Source organism: Lactuca virosa, chromosome 7 (genome assembly GCF_052849685.1).
Source record: "Lactuca virosa cultivar CGN04683 chromosome 7, Lactuca_virosa_CGN04683_v6, whole genome shotgun sequence".
In the NCBI taxonomy this organism is placed as follows: Eukaryota; Viridiplantae; Streptophyta; class Magnoliopsida; order Asterales; family Asteraceae; genus Lactuca; species Lactuca virosa.
In genome coordinates, this window is record NC_136432.1 from 4,057,518 (window position 1) to 4,078,447 (window position 20,930).

At 37.4% G+C, this 20,930-nt stretch overlaps 2 protein-coding genes across 2 annotated transcripts; both read left to right on the forward strand.

The window, feature by feature from the left end:
• The first annotated feature begins 7,416 nt into the window (after positions 1-7,416).
• On the forward strand, positions 7,417-10,847 carry LOC145126334 (uncharacterized). The gene is made up of 2 exons (XM_079061719.1): positions 7,417-7,573; positions 10,270-10,847. The coding sequence occupies exons 1-2, from the start codon at positions 7,417-7,419 to the stop codon at positions 10,845-10,847; spliced, it is 735 nt and encodes a 244-aa protein (XP_078917845.1).
• Positions 10,848-12,497: 1,650 nt separating this feature from the next.
• LOC145126335 (uncharacterized) lies at positions 12,498-13,208 on the forward strand. The gene has a single exon (XM_079061720.1). The coding sequence runs from the start codon at positions 12,498-12,500 to the stop codon at positions 13,206-13,208; it is 711 nt and encodes a 236-aa protein (XP_078917846.1).
• Positions 13,209-20,930: the final 7,722 nt, after the last annotated feature.

Consider the following 20,930-nt stretch of genomic DNA (forward strand, 5'->3'; position numbering starts at 1 on the left):
TTTGTTCTTCTTGTGATACTTGTTCTTAATATGTATGCTTGTTCCTATACTTCTCATAGAATGCTTATATTTTAAAAGTATACTTTTGTGACAACCCGAAAAATATTTGCTTTGAAAGCTCAATCAGTCAACTCAATTGAGTGTCAGACTCATTTCTAATGAGTTCTAGCCTTGTTAAAGGTCATTCTGAGGAGTTTTAGCCTAGTACACTTAAGGAATAAGTGTTTGGAAGTATCAGCGGAAGTTCTAGACTACCTAGCAACCGTAAACCTCCTCAAAAAGGAGTTTACGGTCAAGACTTTAGAGCTTACGGTCAGGGTGACCGTAAACTCCCTCATATATATATATATATATATATATATATATATATATATATATATATATATATATATATATATATATATATATATATATATATATATATATTATGATCATTTTGATCATTTCTTCCCTTTCAAAGTCAAGAACTTCCAAATCCTCTCAAGTATCATCAAGTTCATCATCCTAGATCATCAAAATCATCTTCAAGAAACACCAAGAACACACACTAGTGTTCTTGGACCTTAATCACCATTTCAAGCCTCTATATCGACCCGTTGTGTCTCGGGAGTTCATTCGTGGAACTTCTCGTCCTTACGCGCGTATTCGTTTGAATCACCCACATCAGGTGAGTTCATACCCCGTAATGAATCTTTTAACTGTTTTAAATGCTTTTAAGGGGGGGGGGATACAAGTTGAACACAATGATAATTGTGTAAATATTTGTTATAAACATCTTTCAAAAGATTGCTTATGTCTTTTATAAGTGATCAAAATATTTCAAAAACTCTTTTAAAGTTATGTTACTTTATAGTTTAACAAAACTCCATTTTTAAAGTACAAGCATAACTTAGTAGTAAAATGAGTCTTTTCAATAACAGTTCAAGTAGATTACTAGTAAACTATAAGGGGTATAGTTTAGGGGTTTAGTTCATACTATAACGAGAACATACTAAGATACTATAACAAGAGAAGATACTAAGATACTATAACAAGAGAAGATACTAAGATACTATAACAGAACGAACATACTAAGATGGTATAACATGGAACAACTACAGGATCTAACTATACCAATGAATCACTAACTCATTGTTCTAAACAAAAGGTGATAGTTATATTGGGTATACATGATCACATAACCTTAATGTGGATTACACGGCCTAGCAACTGGGTTGCGGAAGTCGCGTTTGGTTCCCAGAATCTCTTGACAGGGAGAGCGTATAGTATGGGTACTAGCCTTCACATTATGACCTTGATAAACCAGACATGTTTTAAGGTAACCAGTACTGCAGGTCGTCAATTCAAAAGACCCCTGAGTACTTACATTTTCCCATTACTTTCATATTGTGGCAGTTCCACTTGAAAGTTAATGCAAACTATTTTCGAGTTAAGATAGTTATAAACTAGGGAAAACTCACATCTTTTCAAAGCGACAAACAGAACAGTCGGGTCTAGTACATTCAGTAGAAAGGGACCATAATGCTAACCTTATGATTCCTTAATGTATACATCAAGGGATATATATATATAAATAGGATGTCACAGGTAATAGGATATATGCTTTCCGCTTCATTTCCTGTTCCTTGTTTGGTTGTGGGCTTAGAGCAGATTCACCCAACCTATTATCTATTCGATCTTAGTTATATATATGTTTCGTATACATTAAGTCATCATAAGGGGTACCAGGTATGGGTCAGGTCATAGGACACTAATTCAATGCACATTTTTCTAGTACAAAACATACTTTTCAAATAGAACATTTGGTGTACAAAACTAGAAACTTACCAGGAAAGGGTTTAATCCATTTTATTAAACCAGTATAACTTAAAGGACCTTAGGTGATTAACTCTATAATACCTTAGTTTATACATCATGGTTATATATAATTAATACCCGATAGGTAGTTGTATGTGTGCTTTCCGCCTTACTTCCTGTTCCTTGTTTGGTTGTGGGCTTAGGGCAGATTCACACAATTAACTATCTATTCGATATTAGATTATATATAACCAGTATAAACTAAGTGATTATAGAAGTAACCACTGTGGTTACCATTTTTACTATAAGAAATAAGGGTTTTCTTAAAGAATCTTTTAATCAAATATAAAGGAACTATTACAATTAACTCCGTGAGTACCAAGTGATTATGCTAGGGTTATATACAACGACGATCTAACAAACAATGGGATGTGTGCCTTCCGCTTCATTCCCTGTTCCTTGTTTGGTTGTGGGCTTAGGGCAGATACAGACAATCGATTGTTTGTTTACTCTGAGTTCTATATAACTTATATCCATTTATTACTCATAGAAAGGATTGTAGAGTCATTTTTACTTATCTTTCATCAAAGTAGGAAATATAGGATTTTCTAGAGGAACAGGCGAACTTTTCTAAACAAAACTTACAACATACTACATCTTACTACAACTTTCTACAACTTACTTACATCACTAAAATCTTATGAACTCACCACCTTAATTGCTGATCAACTCTTTCAAAATAACTTTTATTCTCAGGAAACTAGTAGACAGGTACTCGCGCTGGGAATTCAGAAGATGGAGCATAATAGCTTCAAGTCTTGTTTTGTTATTTGCTTATGTATTCTATGTTTTGTGAACACACACATTGTAAACACTTTCTTTCTAATGAAATGGTTGTTCATTACTTTGATTACTATAATGCATGTCTTGTGATACTAAACATGACGTCATCCACCCCCGAACGTTTCCGCCGTTCCGGTTTTGGGGTGTGACAACTTTTAGTCGGAGCACTTCGGCCCCATTGTATTTATAGTTGTATATCTTTTATGGGTTGGTATACTTAGTTCACTATAAACAATGCTCTGATACCAATATGTCACACCAACAAACCGGAACGGCGAAACGTTCGGGGGCAGAGGACGTCATGTACAGTATCACAACAATTGAATAATAGTAATCAAATCAACAATAACCATTGTATTAATAACGTAGTGTTTACATTGTATTCAAACCACATATGATTGACTCCAAAAGTAATTAGCAAAATAAAGACTTGAAGCTACTATGCTCCGTCTTCTAGGAACCTGGTGCTTGTACTCGTCTACTAGTGTCCTGAGAATACAAATGATTTTTGAAAGAGTGTCAACATTAAAGTTGGTGAGTTCATAGGCGTTTTGTTTTGGAAAACAAGTTCTTTTTTCTTTGTAAAAAAACATGATGCGTTTCTCCAGAAAATCCTATGTTTTCTGATGTGATGAATGATAAGTAAATTGACTCGTACTAGTTCCTTCCATGAGTACTTAGTGTATACAGGTCATATACATTCCAGATCGAACAAACAATCGATTGTGTGGTTCTTCCCCAAGCCCACAACCAAACAAGGAACAGGAGATGAGGCGAAGGCCACACATCCCACTATCTGTCAGATCCTCATGTATATAACCCTGACGTATTCACTAGGTACTTACAAAGTTAACTATATTAGTCCTACGAAATATGATGAAAGTGTTCCTTAAGAAAATCCTATATTTTCTTAATAAGAGTATGATAATACCAGTTCCTTCTATGAACACTTAATTTATACTAGCTATATATAAACCAATATCGAACGGACAGTTAATTGTGTGGATCTGTCCTAAGCCCACAACCAAACAAGGAACAAGAAATGAGGCGGAAACCACACATCCAACTGTCTATCAGATATTCTTCATATATAACATTGATGCATAAACTAAGGAAATTACAGAATTAACAATGATTGTTCGATAGTTGAATGATAAACCGATTGCTTGTAAATTACTGATGTTTGTCCTGGAAAATCCTACATTTTCCATAAAGTTGAGTTGTTGTCTTAACTGTTCCAAAACTGAAAAGTACAAGTATTTTCCATACTTAAGTTGTTGAAGTGTAGCTTTATTATCAAATAAAACTAGTCGAAAACGTGTTGTTCTGTATACTGGAAGTGATGTTAATACCCTCATGTGATCACTTAGTACATACGAGTTAAAGAAATCTAGATCGACCAGACAGTCGATTGGGTGATTCTGCCCTAAGCCCACAACCAAACAAGGAACAGAAAATGAGGCGGAAGTTGCACATCCCACTGCATGTCGGATGTTAATTTCATATCACCCTGATGGATATACTAAGTAATCACATAGTTACTAACACTAATGACTATTTGTTAAGTATATTATTACGTGAATAAGTCCTTGTTTTATCCATGTGAGTTCTTATAACCATACTGATGGACGTTAAACCCTACGACGCACTTCGGACGTCGTAAACGTTAATGACGTTTGTCACCTAGAACGACTGTAGCGAATAGTCAGGGAACGGGATTGTCAGTCCCGTATAGATCTATACACAAACTCACGCTCTCCCTCCAAGAGACTCTGGTTCATAAGACTATACTTCCCTTGGCACCTAGGTAAGTACTCAAAGACGTGGCTCACAAATTTGATCCCTCAACGAATTCACTAACAATACAATGAAAACCCTTTTTGTAAATAACATGTATCTTTGTAAAAGTAGTTCGTTCGTTCCATAAACTATTCTTAAAATAGTTTATAAGTTTGTCTTCCGTGTTATAATTTGTGCTTGTAAAATAGTTGGTCTTAACATGTTTTTGTAAATTGTTTGTAAATCTAGTAATCATAATGTTTGTCGTGTTTAATAAGTTTCACGTTCAATTGTATGTTAACGGTACAAAAATATAATAAGAAAAATTATATTTTTAAACACAAGATTACTTGTGTTTTACTTGTATCCCCCCCCCCCCTCCCTAAAAACATTGAAAAGCTTGGAAAAATATGGGGGTATGAACTCACCTCTAGTGTGTGTGCTGGAATAAGCGAGTTGTAGAGACGATCCCCGGGTAAGCGTACGCACTAATAACGTTACCCTAAAATATTTATATTTGACGTCACATTTAAATTAATAAGAATATTAATTTAAATAAAGGTTAAATAATTATTTAAGTGAAGAATACTTACAAGAATTAATTGGAATAAATGGGAAATGTTGCAAAATGGGGTTTACGGATGAAAATAAGGGTTTACGGTTGGAGGGTTGATGTTTACGGTTGGATCATATGAATTTATGAAGATTTGAAGGCCACCTGAAGATTTGAAGATTACTTTGAATGTTCTTGATGGAAATATGAAGATTTGAATGAATTTGGGCGTAAACACTTGAAGATTGAAAGGATTTGGGGCTGTTCACAGATGAAGATTGAGAGAATTTTGGAAGTGGTTTACGGTTGAAAATGTGATAAATGAATGTGTATACGCCTAGAACACTTATATATAGGGGTGTTTACAGATTGAATTTGGGCCATGGCTTAGGTTTACGGTCCATTAATGGACTAGTATTGAGTTTTAGCCCATTAAGGGGGTGTTTTCGGATTTGAGCCATCCGTAAACACCTTTGTGAATTAGTATCCCAACCGTGAACACCTTGGATCTTATCACTAAATCCGTAAACTACATAATTGAATTTTTCTTGGACCGTGAACTCATTTGTGGATCAAACCAAATCTATAAACACTTTATGGTTTTAGATTTCAAATCCATGAACACCTTGCTTTTAATTACTTTGTGCGTGAACATTACCCCCTTTATTTGTTGTGGCCGTAAACACACTTATTCTAGAACCCTTTGGCCATAAACACACTTAAGGTGTGTTATTTATGATTTAGAACTTAATCTTTTGCCCAAAGTTGGTCTATACCTTCCTAATTTTGTTTAGGTTTCTTTCTACACTTCTTTGTTAGCTCTATAAACAAACCCTAAGGCTATAGAGGATACAACGCAACAAGGATTGCAATTAATTCACACTAGTACTTGGTTAGGGTTTAGGCCATGCTGGGTCTAAAATTAGGAGTTGTGACAATGGCAATGATATAAGATGTTTCTAGCTTCTTTCCCAAAACACATCTTCTAATGATCCTGTTGGTGGAACTTCTAAATAAATATGGATCGTCGCAAAAATAGTATTTGAGTTCGGAAAATAGCTTCTTCTTTTGTTGATAGGAAAGAACTTTTGGAAGGTAATTGCTTGCAAGGTAGTTCACAATGTCTGCAAACCAAGGCTCTTCTCCCTCAATAACCATCAAGTACTCATCCAGAAAGTTGTCATCAATCTCTTCTTCTTTTAGCTCCTCGAGTTTCGTGTTCTCTAATCTCGATAGATGATTGGCCGCCACATTCTCCAGTCCATTCTTGTCTTTTATTTCAACCCATGGATTTAAAGCCTAAAGAGAATGAGAGCTTAGTGAAGGTGTTTATTTTTGGATCTGTTCAGTGGCATTCTTTCGTTAATTGATCGGTCGCCACGTTCTCCAATCCTTGACAAAGGTTTTATGAACCAGCGGTAAAATCCTACATCACCCAAAAAACTCTGCACCCCTTTAATGTTTGTTGGAGGTGGCAAGGTCGAAATTATGTCAACCTTTACTTGATCCAACTCTATCCCCGCTTTGGAAACCTTATGTCCTAGCACTATTCCTTCTCTAACCATGAAACGACATTTTCCCAGTTCACGATCAATTCGGTCTCTTCACACTTAGAAAGCATTAAATCAAGGTTAGATAGACAATTATCGAATCAATGACCAAAAACAGAAAAGTCGTCCATGAAGACTTCCATGAACTTCTCCACCATGTCATGAAAGATAGCGGTCATGCATCTTTGAAAAGTGGCCGACGCATTGCATAAACCAAAAGGCGTTCATCGATAAGCAAAAGTCCCAGTTGGACATGTGAATGTGTTCTTCTCTTGGTCTCTTGAATCAATTGGAATTTGAAAGTAACCTGAAAATCCATCTAAAAAGCAATAGAAAAGGTGACCGGATAAACATTCGAGTATTTGATCAATAAATGGTAAAGGAAAATGGTCCTTGCAAGTGGCATTGTTTAACTTACGATAACCGATGCACACTCGCCAATCAGTTACTGTCATAGTAGGAACGAGCTTGTTCTTCTCGTTTGTCACCACCGTCATCCCTCCTTTCTTTGGAACCAGATGAACCAGACTCAACCATGGGCTATCTGAAATTGAGTAAATTATTTTGGCGTCCAATCAACGTCATCACCTCCTTTTTGACCACCTCTTGCATGTTCGGATTGATTCTATGTTATGGTTGAACTACAGGCTTCAAGCCTTTTTTCCAGAAGATCTTGTGTGATAAATACGAAGGGATTATCCCTTTGATGTAGGAAATCGTCCATGCGATGGCATTCTTTCATTTTTTCAACACTTTCACTAAGCTCTCATTCTCTTTAGGCTTCAAATATGATGCTATGATCACAGGATTCTGTTCATTATCTTCTAAGAAAAGTGGAAAACGTACTCCAAATGATCGGGTAAGGGCTTGAGACTTGATTTTTGGCTCTATTCAATGGCCACATCGTGGGCTTTTGATTTCCACGCCGTGGGGCTTCTTTTCTCTTCGTTATGTCGTAAATTTTCTGACTCCCACGTTGTGGGGCTTCTTCCGAAAGCCTTTTCTTCTCTTCATAATCGCTTTATTCCAGTAGCTTTTCCAGTTATTCAAGGTTATGTTCGACATCAAAATCATCCTCTTTCAGAGTCATGTAACCATCTAACTCACTCTCTTTACATTCTTGCACCTCTTTCTCCATAAATAAGTCGAAAGTATCCAATAAAAAGACCATGTCATCGCTAATCTTTTAGTGCTTCATTTCTCGATCAACACCAAATGTTATTGCATTTTCTACAACACGAAGTGTCATCTTTTATTCTCTAATGTCCACTAGAGCCAGCGCGGTGCTAAGAAATGGTCTTCCAAGAATAATAGGAACTTGATTATCCTCCTCCATATCAAGTACTACAAAATCTGCGGAAAAGACAAACTTATCAATCTTAACTAAAAGATCTTCACAAATACCTCTCAGGAATATAACCATCTTGTTGGCTAGATGAATGTCCATGTGGATTGGTCTCGGATCTGGGTGATTCAACTTCTTGTAGAATGAATAGGTCATTAATTTCACACTTGCTTTCGAATCGGCAAGAGCATGACTCATTGCTAGTTTCCCGAATTGACACGGAAGTGTCAAGCTTCCCGGATCTCACATCTTCTTTAGCAACTTGTTAAGCATAGCTGCTGAGCAATTCTCGTTTAATATCACATAAGAAATCTTCATCCATCTTCTTTCGATTTGTGAGTATGTATTTTAAGAACTTGGCATACTTTGGCATTTGTGTAACGACTTCAATAAATGGTGTTAGGGCCAGGATCCCCGAATTACATTCAGGATCCTCAAACCTTAGGATCCTCAAAAATACTTTAGGATCCTGACTATTATCATTTATTCTCCTAACATTTATACCTGTAATATGCTTTGTTATTTTTCAAACATGTGCAGAAATAATCAGTCAAAGAGTTATTCTTAACGAATAATCATTATGACCATGCAAAAGAACCGAAAGACCAAGTCAAGTAACGTCTATAAGTTGATCTCGGAGGATCCCAGAATTGTCGGAGTTATTGTTATTAACTTTAGAGTATAAAAAGACCTGTATTTATCACACTACACACGACACCTAGCAGAACAACACTTGTACTTATATTCTTTACATTTCTCTGTAATCGACCTTTTTCAATCAACAAAATTATCGAGGCAGGTGATCATTATCACCTCCCAAGGTTTTATGTTGGAGATACTAGCAAGGATCAAGGGCTTTCCTTGTAAAGAACTTGTGTCACTTTGATCATCATTTTATACTTGCATTATTCTGAATATCACAACCTCTCATACAATATGGTCGATTCTTGCTTGTTCAATTTTTGACCAAAACAATTTGGTGCCCACCGTGGGACCATCATGTTCAAAATCCTTCAAAAAATCATGTCTACACAATCGACCCTGTCCTCTTCCTCAATTCCTCCCATTTCCTCCAAAAACCTTCCACCGCCTCCTGCTGGAGCTCCCAAGAAAGCCTCGGAAGCATCGATGAACAACACTTCTCTAGTCGTTACCCTAGGACTCCAGGATCCTCCTGTGCTGATTTACAATAATGAAATCTTCGCTATGATGAAGAGACTGGAACGAAAAATCGCCCAATAGCAGGAGGATTACAGGACAATTCTCAAGTAAGTGGAGAAATAAGGACATAAATCCACAAACCTCAGGAAGCAGCACCCTCGATCTTGAAGTCCAAGATCCTCAAGTTCAACAACATAGGATCCTTAGCGATTCGCCGCGAGATAGGATCCTCAACACCGGCCTCTGTTCCCTCATAGGGCGCGACTCCGAGAGAACAAGCCCATACGACCCAGGATCCCACTGAAACCTTTGTTACTCGTAGTAACAAGGATCCTGGTAACCCCATCAATAATAATATTTTTACTACTAACTCAATGGATCTTGATACAGGTTTAAGCCCGATCATGGCTAAGGAGCTCCAACAGCTAAGACAAATGATCTCAAGCATGCCGGAGTAGTTTAGCCTGTACTGGAAGTATCCCCTACAAGCCACATGATCTCCAGATTCGTTCCAGCGATAACTGACACCGAATTCCCAAAGAGCTTTTAGACCTGTAGCATGAAGCCTTATGACAGGACTATGGATCCTGAGGAGCACGTGGCACAATACAGGGAAAGGATGGATATCATTCCTATCCCCACGCTTTTGAAAGAAGCATGCATGTGCAAGGCTTTTGGTTCAACCCTCACAGGATCAACTTTAAAATGGCTTCTTAATGTTCCTCCTTATTCTATTACATCATTTTCTCATTTAATTAATTTATTTAACAACCCATTTTCTTGTAGCAGAACATTCAAAAATATCACTAGTGATCTCTCTCGGGTGGTCCAAGATCATAAGGAATCCCTTAGGACTTTTGTGAACAGGTTTTGCAGGGAAGCCCTAAGTATCCCCAACATCTACATGGAAACTACAGTCGAAGCCTTTAAAATGGGCTTGAAGAAAGATTCACCTTCCTATGAAGACCTCGTAACGACTCCATGCAGGAGGATGGACGAATTCAGAAGCAGATCACTAAGATTCATCAGGCTCGAAGAAGACAAGGAGATCCAAAAAAGGAGCAACCCACCAAGCTCTTATGATCACCCCAATAGAAAGGTCGACTCCTCGGCCCAAAAATCCAATAAATCAAAACCATATTGCAAAACTGACCATCATAGGGTTAATGCCCTTGAAGATGAGGGATAGGAAGAAGATTTTACTAAGATTATTGAATATTGTTTTTCTGTGGATATTTCAGGTGTAATATTTGCTATGCGGGATCTTGGAGACAAAGCAAGATGGCCAAGAAAAGGAGAAAAATCCACCACTTGGAAAGAAAAGTCCAAATGGTGTGCATACCATGAAGACTTCGGTCACATCACAAAGGATTTCATAGCTCTCGGGAAGGAGATCAGCTACCTCCTAGACAAAGGATACCTGAAAGAAATCCTTGGAAGAAGAAATGAGAGATCTAAAGAAAAAGATCAGGATCCTCAGAAGATCCTCGACATACCAAGACCTGCTGATGCCAAGGTAATCAATGTGATCTCTGGAGGATCTGACATTTGTGGTACATCTTATTCTGCAGCGAAGAGGCACGCCAAGGTATCCAAAACGGAGAAGGAAAAAGGACCACGAAAGAACACATTGATCACAAATGAAAAGGAGATCACCTTCGACGAAGCAGATAGACAAGACGTCCAGGACCCTCACCATGACGGATTGGTGATTACTCTCTACATCTCCAACCACTTCGTTAGAAGGATCCTCGTTGATGGAGGATCCTCGGCCAACATCATACTCCTGGACGCGTTGAAAAGAATGAGCATTCCGTAGTCTGAGATAGTTTCAAGATCCTCAGTGCTAATTAGATTCAACGGCGAAACCAAGAACACATTCAGCGAGATAAAACAACCTATCTATATAGAAGGGGTAAACTCTGTACAATGTTTTTGTGTAATTGATACTATATCCTCTTATAATATCATACTAGGTAGACCATGGATCCACGAAATGAAGGTCGTTCCATCGACATATCATCAATGCGTAAAGATGCTTACCTCATGGGGGACAGTGAAGATCATAGGAGACCAACAAGAATCCAAGGAATGCTACAAGACTTTGATGAAATCTTCAACAAAACCACGGCAAGCATAGCAATTAAAGCAGGGGGCACGAGACGTGCTAGAAGATAGAGAGCAAGATATAAAAGAAGTGCCCCTGAACCTTGAGGATCCTGAAGACAAAGTTCTCATAGGATCCTAAATGCATGAACAAGTCGAACATGATCTTATAAAGTTCCTCAAAGCTAGAAGCAAGATGTTTTCATGGAAGCGTGAGGACATGACAGGTATTGATAAAACAAGGAAATTTGCATCGGAAAGAAACCAATTTATACAAGAAGAAGTAGCAAAACTTCTCAAAACTGGGATGATCAAGGAGGTGAAATTCCCAAGATGGCTAGCTAATGTGGTCGCGGTACAAAAGAAGAACGGTAAATGGAAAGTGTGTGTAGATTATACGGATCTTAACAAGGCTTGTCCCAAGGATCCGTTCCCTCTACTACACATAGACTCCATGATAGACGCAACAGCGGGTCATGAATTACTAACATTCATGGATGCATCAACATGATTCCAACAGATCCATATGGAACCCTCTGACCAAGAGGACACATCGTTTATAACTCCAACATGTATCTATTGTTATACTGCCATGCCATTTGGTCTTAAAAATGTAAGTGCAACATACCAAAGACTGGTTAACAAGATGTTCAAAGAGAGACTAAGGACACCATCGAAGTCTATATCGATGACATGGTGGTCAAGTCCAAAAAAGTTGAGGATCACCTCAAGGATCTCGAAGAAGCCTTCAACATACTGGATCAATATAACATGAAGCTAAATCCCTCCAAATGCCACTTTGGGATGAGATCAGGTAATTTCCTGGGATACATGGTAACCAAAAGAGGAATCGAAGAGAGCCCGAAAGAAATCTAGGCCATACTTGATCTAAGATCACCATCCTTGACAAAAGATATTCAGAGACTAACAGGAAGAGTGGCAACCCTAAATAGGTTCATCTCAAGATCCTCAGAAAAATGCAAGCCTTTCGACGACATCTTGATCAAGAACAAAAGATTTGAATGGAACCAGGAACATGAACATGCTTTTCAATAACTTAAAAAATATTTAAGTTCACCACCCCTTTTGGTAAAACAATTAGATGGGGGAACCACTCCTTCTCTACCTCTTATTATCCTCAAACGCGGCGAGTGTAGTATTATCTAAGGATCTTAATGGGGACCAACATTCCATCTACTATGTAAGTAAAACTTTCTTGGATCCTGAGACCAGGTACTCCCACCTTGAAAAACTTATACTTGCATTAGTAACTACTTATACTAAATTAAGACATTATTTTGAAACACACCCTATAAATGTAAAACCTAACTATCCCATTAAGAATGTTATGAGAAAACCAGAAATGTCAGGAAGAATGGAAAAGTGGTATGTGAAGCTAAGCACATACGACATAAAGCATGAGCCAAGATCTGCGATAAAATCTCAAGCATTGGCAGACTCTGTGGCCGACTTTAGTGATGATCTAAGAGCTGAAGTTGAAATAGAATCCAAACAATTTCTAGAAGAAGAGAACATGGGAAGATGGACGCTATTCACGAATGGAGCATCAAGCCAAAGAGGAACTGGCTTGGGGATCATACTAAAATCGCCACAGGGGGACATCCTACCCGAAGCAATCAACTGTGAGTTCAATGCAACCAGCAATAAAGCAGAATACAAGGAATTAATCATCGGATTAGAGCTGGCCAAAGATATTCAAATCAAGGATCTTCAGGTATTCTTTGATTCTTTATTATTAACTAACCATTTCAATGGATCCTATGTAGTAAAAGGAGAGAAGTTAGCACTATACCTCCAGATCCTCAAAAACCTAGCCTTAAAATTCGAAACATTTAGCCTAAGACAGGTTCCTAGAGAAGACAATGCTGAAGAAGATGCTTTGGCGAATCTTGGAACCTCTCTAAGAATCCCACCAGAAACCAGGATCCCTATCACCCACTTGTTGATCCCAACAATCGAGGATCTTGCCAAGAGACCGAAGAATCCCGACGACCATGTGGAAACTACTAACGTCGCTACAATCGAAGATCCCGTTTCAACACTTCCATATTAGGATCCTAAGACCAAAGATCCCTCTCTAACCTTAGGAACCTGGCTCTAACCCATTATGGAATACCTTTAGAATGACACGATCCCTAAAGAAGAAAAAAAGTGAAAGGGCATTTAGAACAAGGATCTCAAGGTTTGTTATAATCCAAGGTAAGTTGTACAAAAAATCTATGGCAGGTCCATACCTTAGATGTTTACAAGATCATGAAGCTGCAGAAGTCCTAAGCGATATACATGAAGGAGACTGCGGCAACCACATTGGGGGCATATCCTTATACTCTAAAGTGTTGAGAACAGGTTACTACTGGCTGATGAACCAATGAATCGAGTATTGAATTAATGAGAGTATGAATTCAAGTATGAACCAAGATTGAACACCAGATGTAAGTATGATCTTGTTTCAGCTTGATTTACGCTTTCGAATGTTTACAAAGAAAATAGACAGGTCTGTAAAAACTCTTGTCTAACTCTAGTAAATAACCCCTATTTATAGGGAACCGAAAGCATACAAAAACTATACTAAGGCATTGACTCTAAAGCTTCGAATAAAAGCGCCCTAGTAAAATACATTACAAAGCATTCGAAGAGTACAAAATATATTTCGACTAATTACAACAATTCGACCCTTACAATCTCCCCCTTTGTAATCATAGTCGAAGTCTTCAATTCGTAAGAAGTGTGATGGAATACAGTAACACTCTTCGAATCTCCGTGTACCAAGAGATAATCTTCTTCAGCTCTTTCTTGTCTCCTTCATTGTTCTTCTTGCAATGATTCATACGAACAATCAAGTTCGTATATTGAGATGTTGAATATCTCTCTACTTCACTTGTTTGGAATAAGAACCGTTTAGCTTTTCCAGCTTTGTCTTTTCCTGCGAAGACCATTCCAAAAGGCTTCAAGCAAATTTCACCATCAGCATATTTCTTCAATTCCGCCTGAGTCTTCGTAGGAGCCATCGGTGCTTTTATTTCCATTCCTTTGGCAGTAGCTAATTCCACATCTGTTAGTGCCAAGCACTCATAATAGTTTTCGATAAAAATCTTGATGTGAGTAACTCCAAGCTTGAATTCATATGGTTCAGTGTTTTGAAGGAATGAAAATGATTTGTCTTTTAGAAGTAATGCAACTTGTATAAGATCATACAAGTTCATCAATGGAAAATCAGCAACAGTGAATTCGCAAATATTTCCATTTGCCCTGGCAACCACATACTTAACATTCTGGACTGTGTTTTCGAAAATCACATCCTTTTTCATACTTATGACCTTCTTGATTTTTATTAAAGACCAAACTTCCTCAGGGGCTTTTCCAAGAACAGCATGAAAACGAATTTTCATGTGTGTACCTTCATCCTTATTTTTAAAATTCCCTTCTGTTTGGAACTGAGGCATGATAAACATCATTTCATTTATGGGAAAATCCAGCTGGCTTGCATCAGTATTCGTGACCAAATAACTCTGCTTTGGTTTCTTCTCGAATGTATACATGTGATTAAAAGCAACCTTGGCCTCAATTGTTTTGTAATTATAGTGTTTAGCTGGATTACCTTTATCCATTCCCTTCGGATCACTAGCACGCTGAGTCATAATGCTTTGAATAATCCTCAGTTTTTCAATTTCAGCTTCTGCTTCAGCCTTTTTTTCCTTTTTCAGCTTTTCCACTGCAATTGATTTCCCTTTATCTTTCAAGGCTGGATTGACAATTGTCTCTTTTGGATTAGAACCACTCCCACCAGTTTCTGAAGATTTACCAATAACAATTCCTTTCGAAATTGGTCTTGCAATTGGCATTGTTGTTACAACAGTTGAAGTAACCAGTTCAGCATAAACTATTACTGGTTTTGTTGTTGGGATTTTCGAAGAAAAGACTTTTCCCACAACTTTCGCATCTTCTCCACTAGTCTTTGACTCACTAGTTTTTCTTTCTCCCCCTTGCACCCCTGTGTAAACAGGTGGGGCAATCATTGTTGGAAAAAGACTTGATATGCGAAATAGAAGAGAAAGTTGCTTGTTGAGAATGGCTTCGAAATGGATAAATTTATGTGATAAAAATTCAGGAGTGATCAAAGAAGAAGAAAACGGCCTGTCAGAAATTTCTTTTAATTCCTTGAGCAACTTAAGCACTTCCTCAAAGCTTGCACTTTCGGATGTTGAAATTTGAGTTAGTTGAGGACTCAAACTTTCATACAACTTAACAAAACGTGTGACTGCATCACAAATGATATCAACCTTTTGATTTAATGATGCATAATCTTGTTGAACAGCGACAATTTCTTTTTGCATATCTTCACGAAGTTCGTGAATCTACAAATTTACATCCTCTCTGACCTTCTTCACTTCTTGCACAAAAAGAACATGCCTTTCCTTGGCAACATTCTTCAAATTTTTCACATCACTGGTAAATAGTGAATTTTGAGATTTGATCCGAAGTTCATTATTTTGATCATTATAATCAACCTTCTCCAGGATTCGAGACTCAGAGTCAGTAATCATTCCAGACACTTTGCTAACCACTCTGGCTTCGAGCATTTTCAACATTAAATCAACCTCCAAACTAGAAACAGATGAACCACCCCTAGATCTACTTGAGATTGAATTATTGAATTCAATTTCTGATTCAGAATTTTGAACTGCTTGATGGTCATCAACATATGATCGGGAAACTGTTCTTCTTCTTCATGAAATTCCAGTTCATCAAACATACCACCAAACCCCTCATTATCAGTCTCTGTCTCCATAAACACGGTTTCTTGAACAGGTGAAGTTGGTTTGGGTGGCTCAGTAGATTGTGAAGAAAAAATAGAAGTAAAGGGTTGATCAAGAATGTGTTCGAATGTTGGGGAATCTGTGGTTGAAGTAAGAGGAGTAGTAGATAATGGTAAAGAAACAATACGTTCAAAAGGAGCAGAAGTAATGTGAGCTTGAGCTTCATTTTTCGAACCTCCTTCACCCATATCGACATTTGCATCCGTATCAGATACGTGTGCAGGGATGCCTGAAGTTCGAACCGCCTCAGAAACTAATTTGGCAATCGAATCTTCGGGTGGTATGACGACTGTCTTCTCAGGAGTGGAACTTTCTGTGAGATGAGTGAACTCTGGAGTTTCTGGAATTCTTTCATCATCATCTTCTGTTGAGTCAGTAGAAATCACGAGTTTTCGAGTCTTCTTCTTCTTCTTCTTTGACAATCGTTTGGCCATATCCTCAGCCCTTTGTTTCTTGGACACCGGAGAAATAGGTGCTGACACTTCTCGAATTAACACACCTTGATGAGTGATGTGAGGTTTTCGAACCACTTTGTGTGTAGGAGACTTGCTTTTGTGAGTGGACTTCATTTTGATTCTTCGAAACATTCCAGTCTTCAAAGGAATGATTATATTCTCTTGTGATTCTTCAAGAATGGGTTCAATCACTTGAGTCTCAGCAACAGATACTTCAACGGTTTCAGGCTTTTTCTTTGGAGATTGCGAAGATTTCGAATCCTTGATTTGCTTTTCAGAAGAAGCAGGTTCAGACTTCTTTGATCGTTTAGACTTTTTTTCTTCCCTTGGCAACAATATCCCAGTCTGAACAGAAGAATCAATTGTTTGTAAATATGCTACCAAAACTGAATTCGTAGGATCAACTCTTTTAAGCATCGCATCTGGAATACGAGCAACAGTTGGAAAATCATCAGCATTATCTATTACTTCCTTCGGATAGTGGTATGATTGAAAGACAACTTTTTCTTCATCATTTGGTACCAAAATCCCTTCCTTATTATAAAAATATTGCAAAATCAGGCTCCAGTATCGTGCACACGAAATACCATGAATAGCATTCGTATGTTCTACACCCTTTTGGAATTCCTTCCATAATTGTGTAGAATAGTCCACTTGAAGATCATAATATATGCCAACAAGCATGGCATAAACCTCCATTCTTCCTTTGTCTAGACCAACTGTTCTCCCAGTCAAACATCGTAGAAAAATACCAAATAAGAAATTCCATAGTCGTGGAAGACCAGATTTATTAAAATCACTAATCTTGGACAATGGTGGCTGATATCCCATCTCATTAAACATGTAGATGATTTGAGGAAATGTGAAATCAACATATGGAGGCGAATTCGGAATTGCAAGAATTTGGCAAAAGAGTTTCTTGGATAATCTGACCTTTTTATCATTCACCAAATGAAAAGTTATCGTATCAGAAGCTTTGTTGTAAGTAGCAGTTGATCCTGCTTGAGAAAGCCAGGACAATGGAACAGAGAAAGAATTGAACATCGTCGTAGATAAAATAGAGTTCTTCAAGGCAACGATGAGCATCTTCAATTCTTCCAGGTATTGAGAAACTTCACCCTCCACGTAATAGTTAGTTGGTTGAATCTTCATTATTGGTACGAAAGAAGCATCTTGAGTGGTATGAGAATCAACATGAGCAGAAGTCGCCATTGTTAGGGTTTGAAGATAATAATGAACAGAGAATTTGTGAAATTTGCTTTTTGATCGCGTAAACTGAGAATGAACCCTTGAATCTCCTTTTATATGTAACCCTGAAGTTTGAATTTGAAGCGGGATGTGTATTTAATGATATCCGACGTGGCACCTTGAAAGTCAGACCATTACTGCGGAAAAATAGCCATGCGTCAAAAAGTAGCTGTCACATCACCTTGAAAACCGGACAGAATACCATACGTCATTTATAAACAGCCTGTCTTGTTATCCCCAAGAGTATTGTAACCGTCAGAACCCTTCGAATGGAAGCAAGGTTCTTTCACTTTTGGGATGAAAAGCGAAGTCATACGCCAGAAGTTTGAAATCATCAGCCTGAGTTGGTATTACTCAGAGCCTCAAGGATTTCGTGAGTGTAGTGTTCCAAAGAATATAGACGAGAAACAAAAATAAGAAAAATATGGGATATTGTGATGTCAAACCATTGACACAAAAGCAGATAAAATCCCGGGCAAAGATTACTTCATTAATCATTAAGAGAAATGATCAATAACTTGTGTAGGTTCCCGTGAATTACAATCGAATACTTGTTGATAAGTATCGAAGGGCTTCTTTTATAATGCTTCGTGGGTAGCTCAAAATTTTCGTTACATGTCATCCTAAACATAAGGTGAGAAATTGTAACAGAAATTACTCGTTTGACCAGTGTAGTCAGTGACAAGTTGGCTTTGATAAATTTTGAAATGACAAGGACATTCGAATGAAACTCACACGGAAATCATATTCAAGAAAAAATTTGTGTGCTGGATCTTGTTGGGTAACAAACATCGTGGGTTTCGAATGTTTGATCAAGACCACTCATTTGAAATGAATATGATTTGGAGTTTCGAATTTTGATACAGAAACAAAAGTTTCGTGAAAATCTGGAACTTAGTTCCTCGTCAATTCCTTAAAAAGGTAATGAAAATTGAGTTTCACTTTCATCACAGTCTCATGATGTCAGATCATAAACACAGAGTTTTGATATGTCTAAGTCTCGATGGGTTTGATCAGAGACCTCTCGGACATATGTCTTCGTGTGTGATTGTGTAAGAACTTTATGGATGAAAAAGATTGGTGAAAGACACGAAAAGTACCTCTGTTATATTTTGGACCAAACAGTAAACTCTTAACTCATTTTGAGAAGAGTTAGGTAGCTCAGAGACTAATGTGAATATAAGCCTAATTGGGAAGAAATTTTCATATGAAATATTTCATTAAGGCTTTCGTACACACACATTGAGTCATTGGAGGCTTTGGACCACATGCAGCAGCATGCTTCTAGGGACAACTTAACTAGTTCAAATGATAAAAAAATTTATCGATTCATACGAAAAATGTACCTGACCCTACAACTGCAAGCATAAGCCACTCTGTGTCTTCAAGATTATTGGCAACAAAATACTAAAAAAATAAGAATCAAAATATTTTTGTTGTTTTGAGTTTTCGAAAATAAAGACAGAACAAACGAAAATCTTTTTGTATTTTTGAATTTTCGAAAATAAATGACAAAACAAGCGAAAATCTTTTTGGATTTTTGAATTTTCGAAAATTAAATGACAAAACAAACGAAAATCTTTTTGGATTTTTGAATTTTCAAAAATTAAATGACAAAACAAGCGAAAATCTTTTTGGATTTTTGAATTTTCGAAAATGAAACAGTACTTGTTGCAAAAATGCGAAATTTTATCATCCCCTTATAAGTGACAAATGTACGAATTCGAAGGGGTCGAAGCGTTGACTATGAACAGTAACCTCTGAATCAACCCTTAAAATAAGTGACAAATTTACGAATTCGAAGGGGTCGAAGCGTTGACTATGAACAATAACTTCTGAATGCTGACGAATATTGCTTTGTCTTTCAGTCAGCGCCTCTGAATCAGTCCTTATCATGCATCATTCTTCTTTTTCGCATGGAACAGAATTTCCATCGATCATTCCAAGTCCCTCTATAATTCTCACAAGGGATTTTTCATCTAAAGGTTTCGTGAAAATATCAGCTAACTGATCAGTTGTTTTCACGAAATGTACTTCAATATTCCCATCCTCCATGTGATCCTTGCTGAAATGATAACGAAGAGCTATATGTTTAGTCTTCGAATGTTGCACAAGATTATGACAAATTCTTATCGCACTTTGAGAATCACAATATAGTGGAATCTTTTTCATATTTATTGCATAATCACGCAATTGACTTTGAATCCATATTATTTGTGAAGTGCAAGCAGCAGCAGCCACATATTCTGCTTCAACTGTTGAGATTGATACACATGTTTGCTTTTTCGACTGCCAGCTCACCAATTTGCCATCAAGAAATTGACATCCACCAGTTGTGCTCTTTCGATCAAGATTACAACCACCCACGTCTGCATCCGAATATGCTTGTACAAAGAACCCAGTGTTCGAAGGATACCACAATCCTAACGAAATTGTTCCTTTAAGATAACGAAATATATTCTTCACAGCAGTGAGATGTGGTTCTCGTGGATTTGACTGATACCTAGCACAATTACATACAGAAAACATGATATCAGGTCTACTTGCTGTAAGATAAAGTAATGAACCAATCATGCTCCTGTAAAGAGTTAGGTCAACTGCATGTTTATCTAACGAAGGTGTCAACTTTATGCCAGTTGCCATTGGAACTCGTAACTTTGTGCTATTCGTCAATCCAAACTTTTCAAGCAGATTCTTCGTATATTTCTCCTGATTAATAAAAATCCCTTCTCTGTTTTGACGAATATTCAAACCAAGAAAATTATTGATTTTTCCCATCATGCTCATTTCGAACTTACTTTTCATCAAATCTTCGAATTCTCTAGATAAAGTAGGGTCAGTTGAGCCAAATATAATATCATCAACATAAATTTGAACAAGCATTAGATGATTCCCAACTTTCTTTCGAAATAATGTGGGATCAACAGATCCTTGTTTAAATTTAGATGGTTTCAAAAATGAAGTAAGAGTTGCATACCATGCTCGTGGTGCGTGTTTCAAACCATAAACTGCCTTATCTAAAATATAAACATGATTTGGAAATTCTTCGTTAATAAAACCTGGGGGCTGTTCCACATAAACAGTTTCTTCAAGCTCTCCATTTAGAAATGCACACTTCACGTCCATTTGATAAACATCAAAATCTTTGTGAGCTGCATAAGCCAGAAATATACGAACCGCCTCGAGTCTTGCTACAGGGGCAAAAGTTTCTTCATAGTCGATTCCTTCTTGTTGTGAATAACCTTTAACAACAAG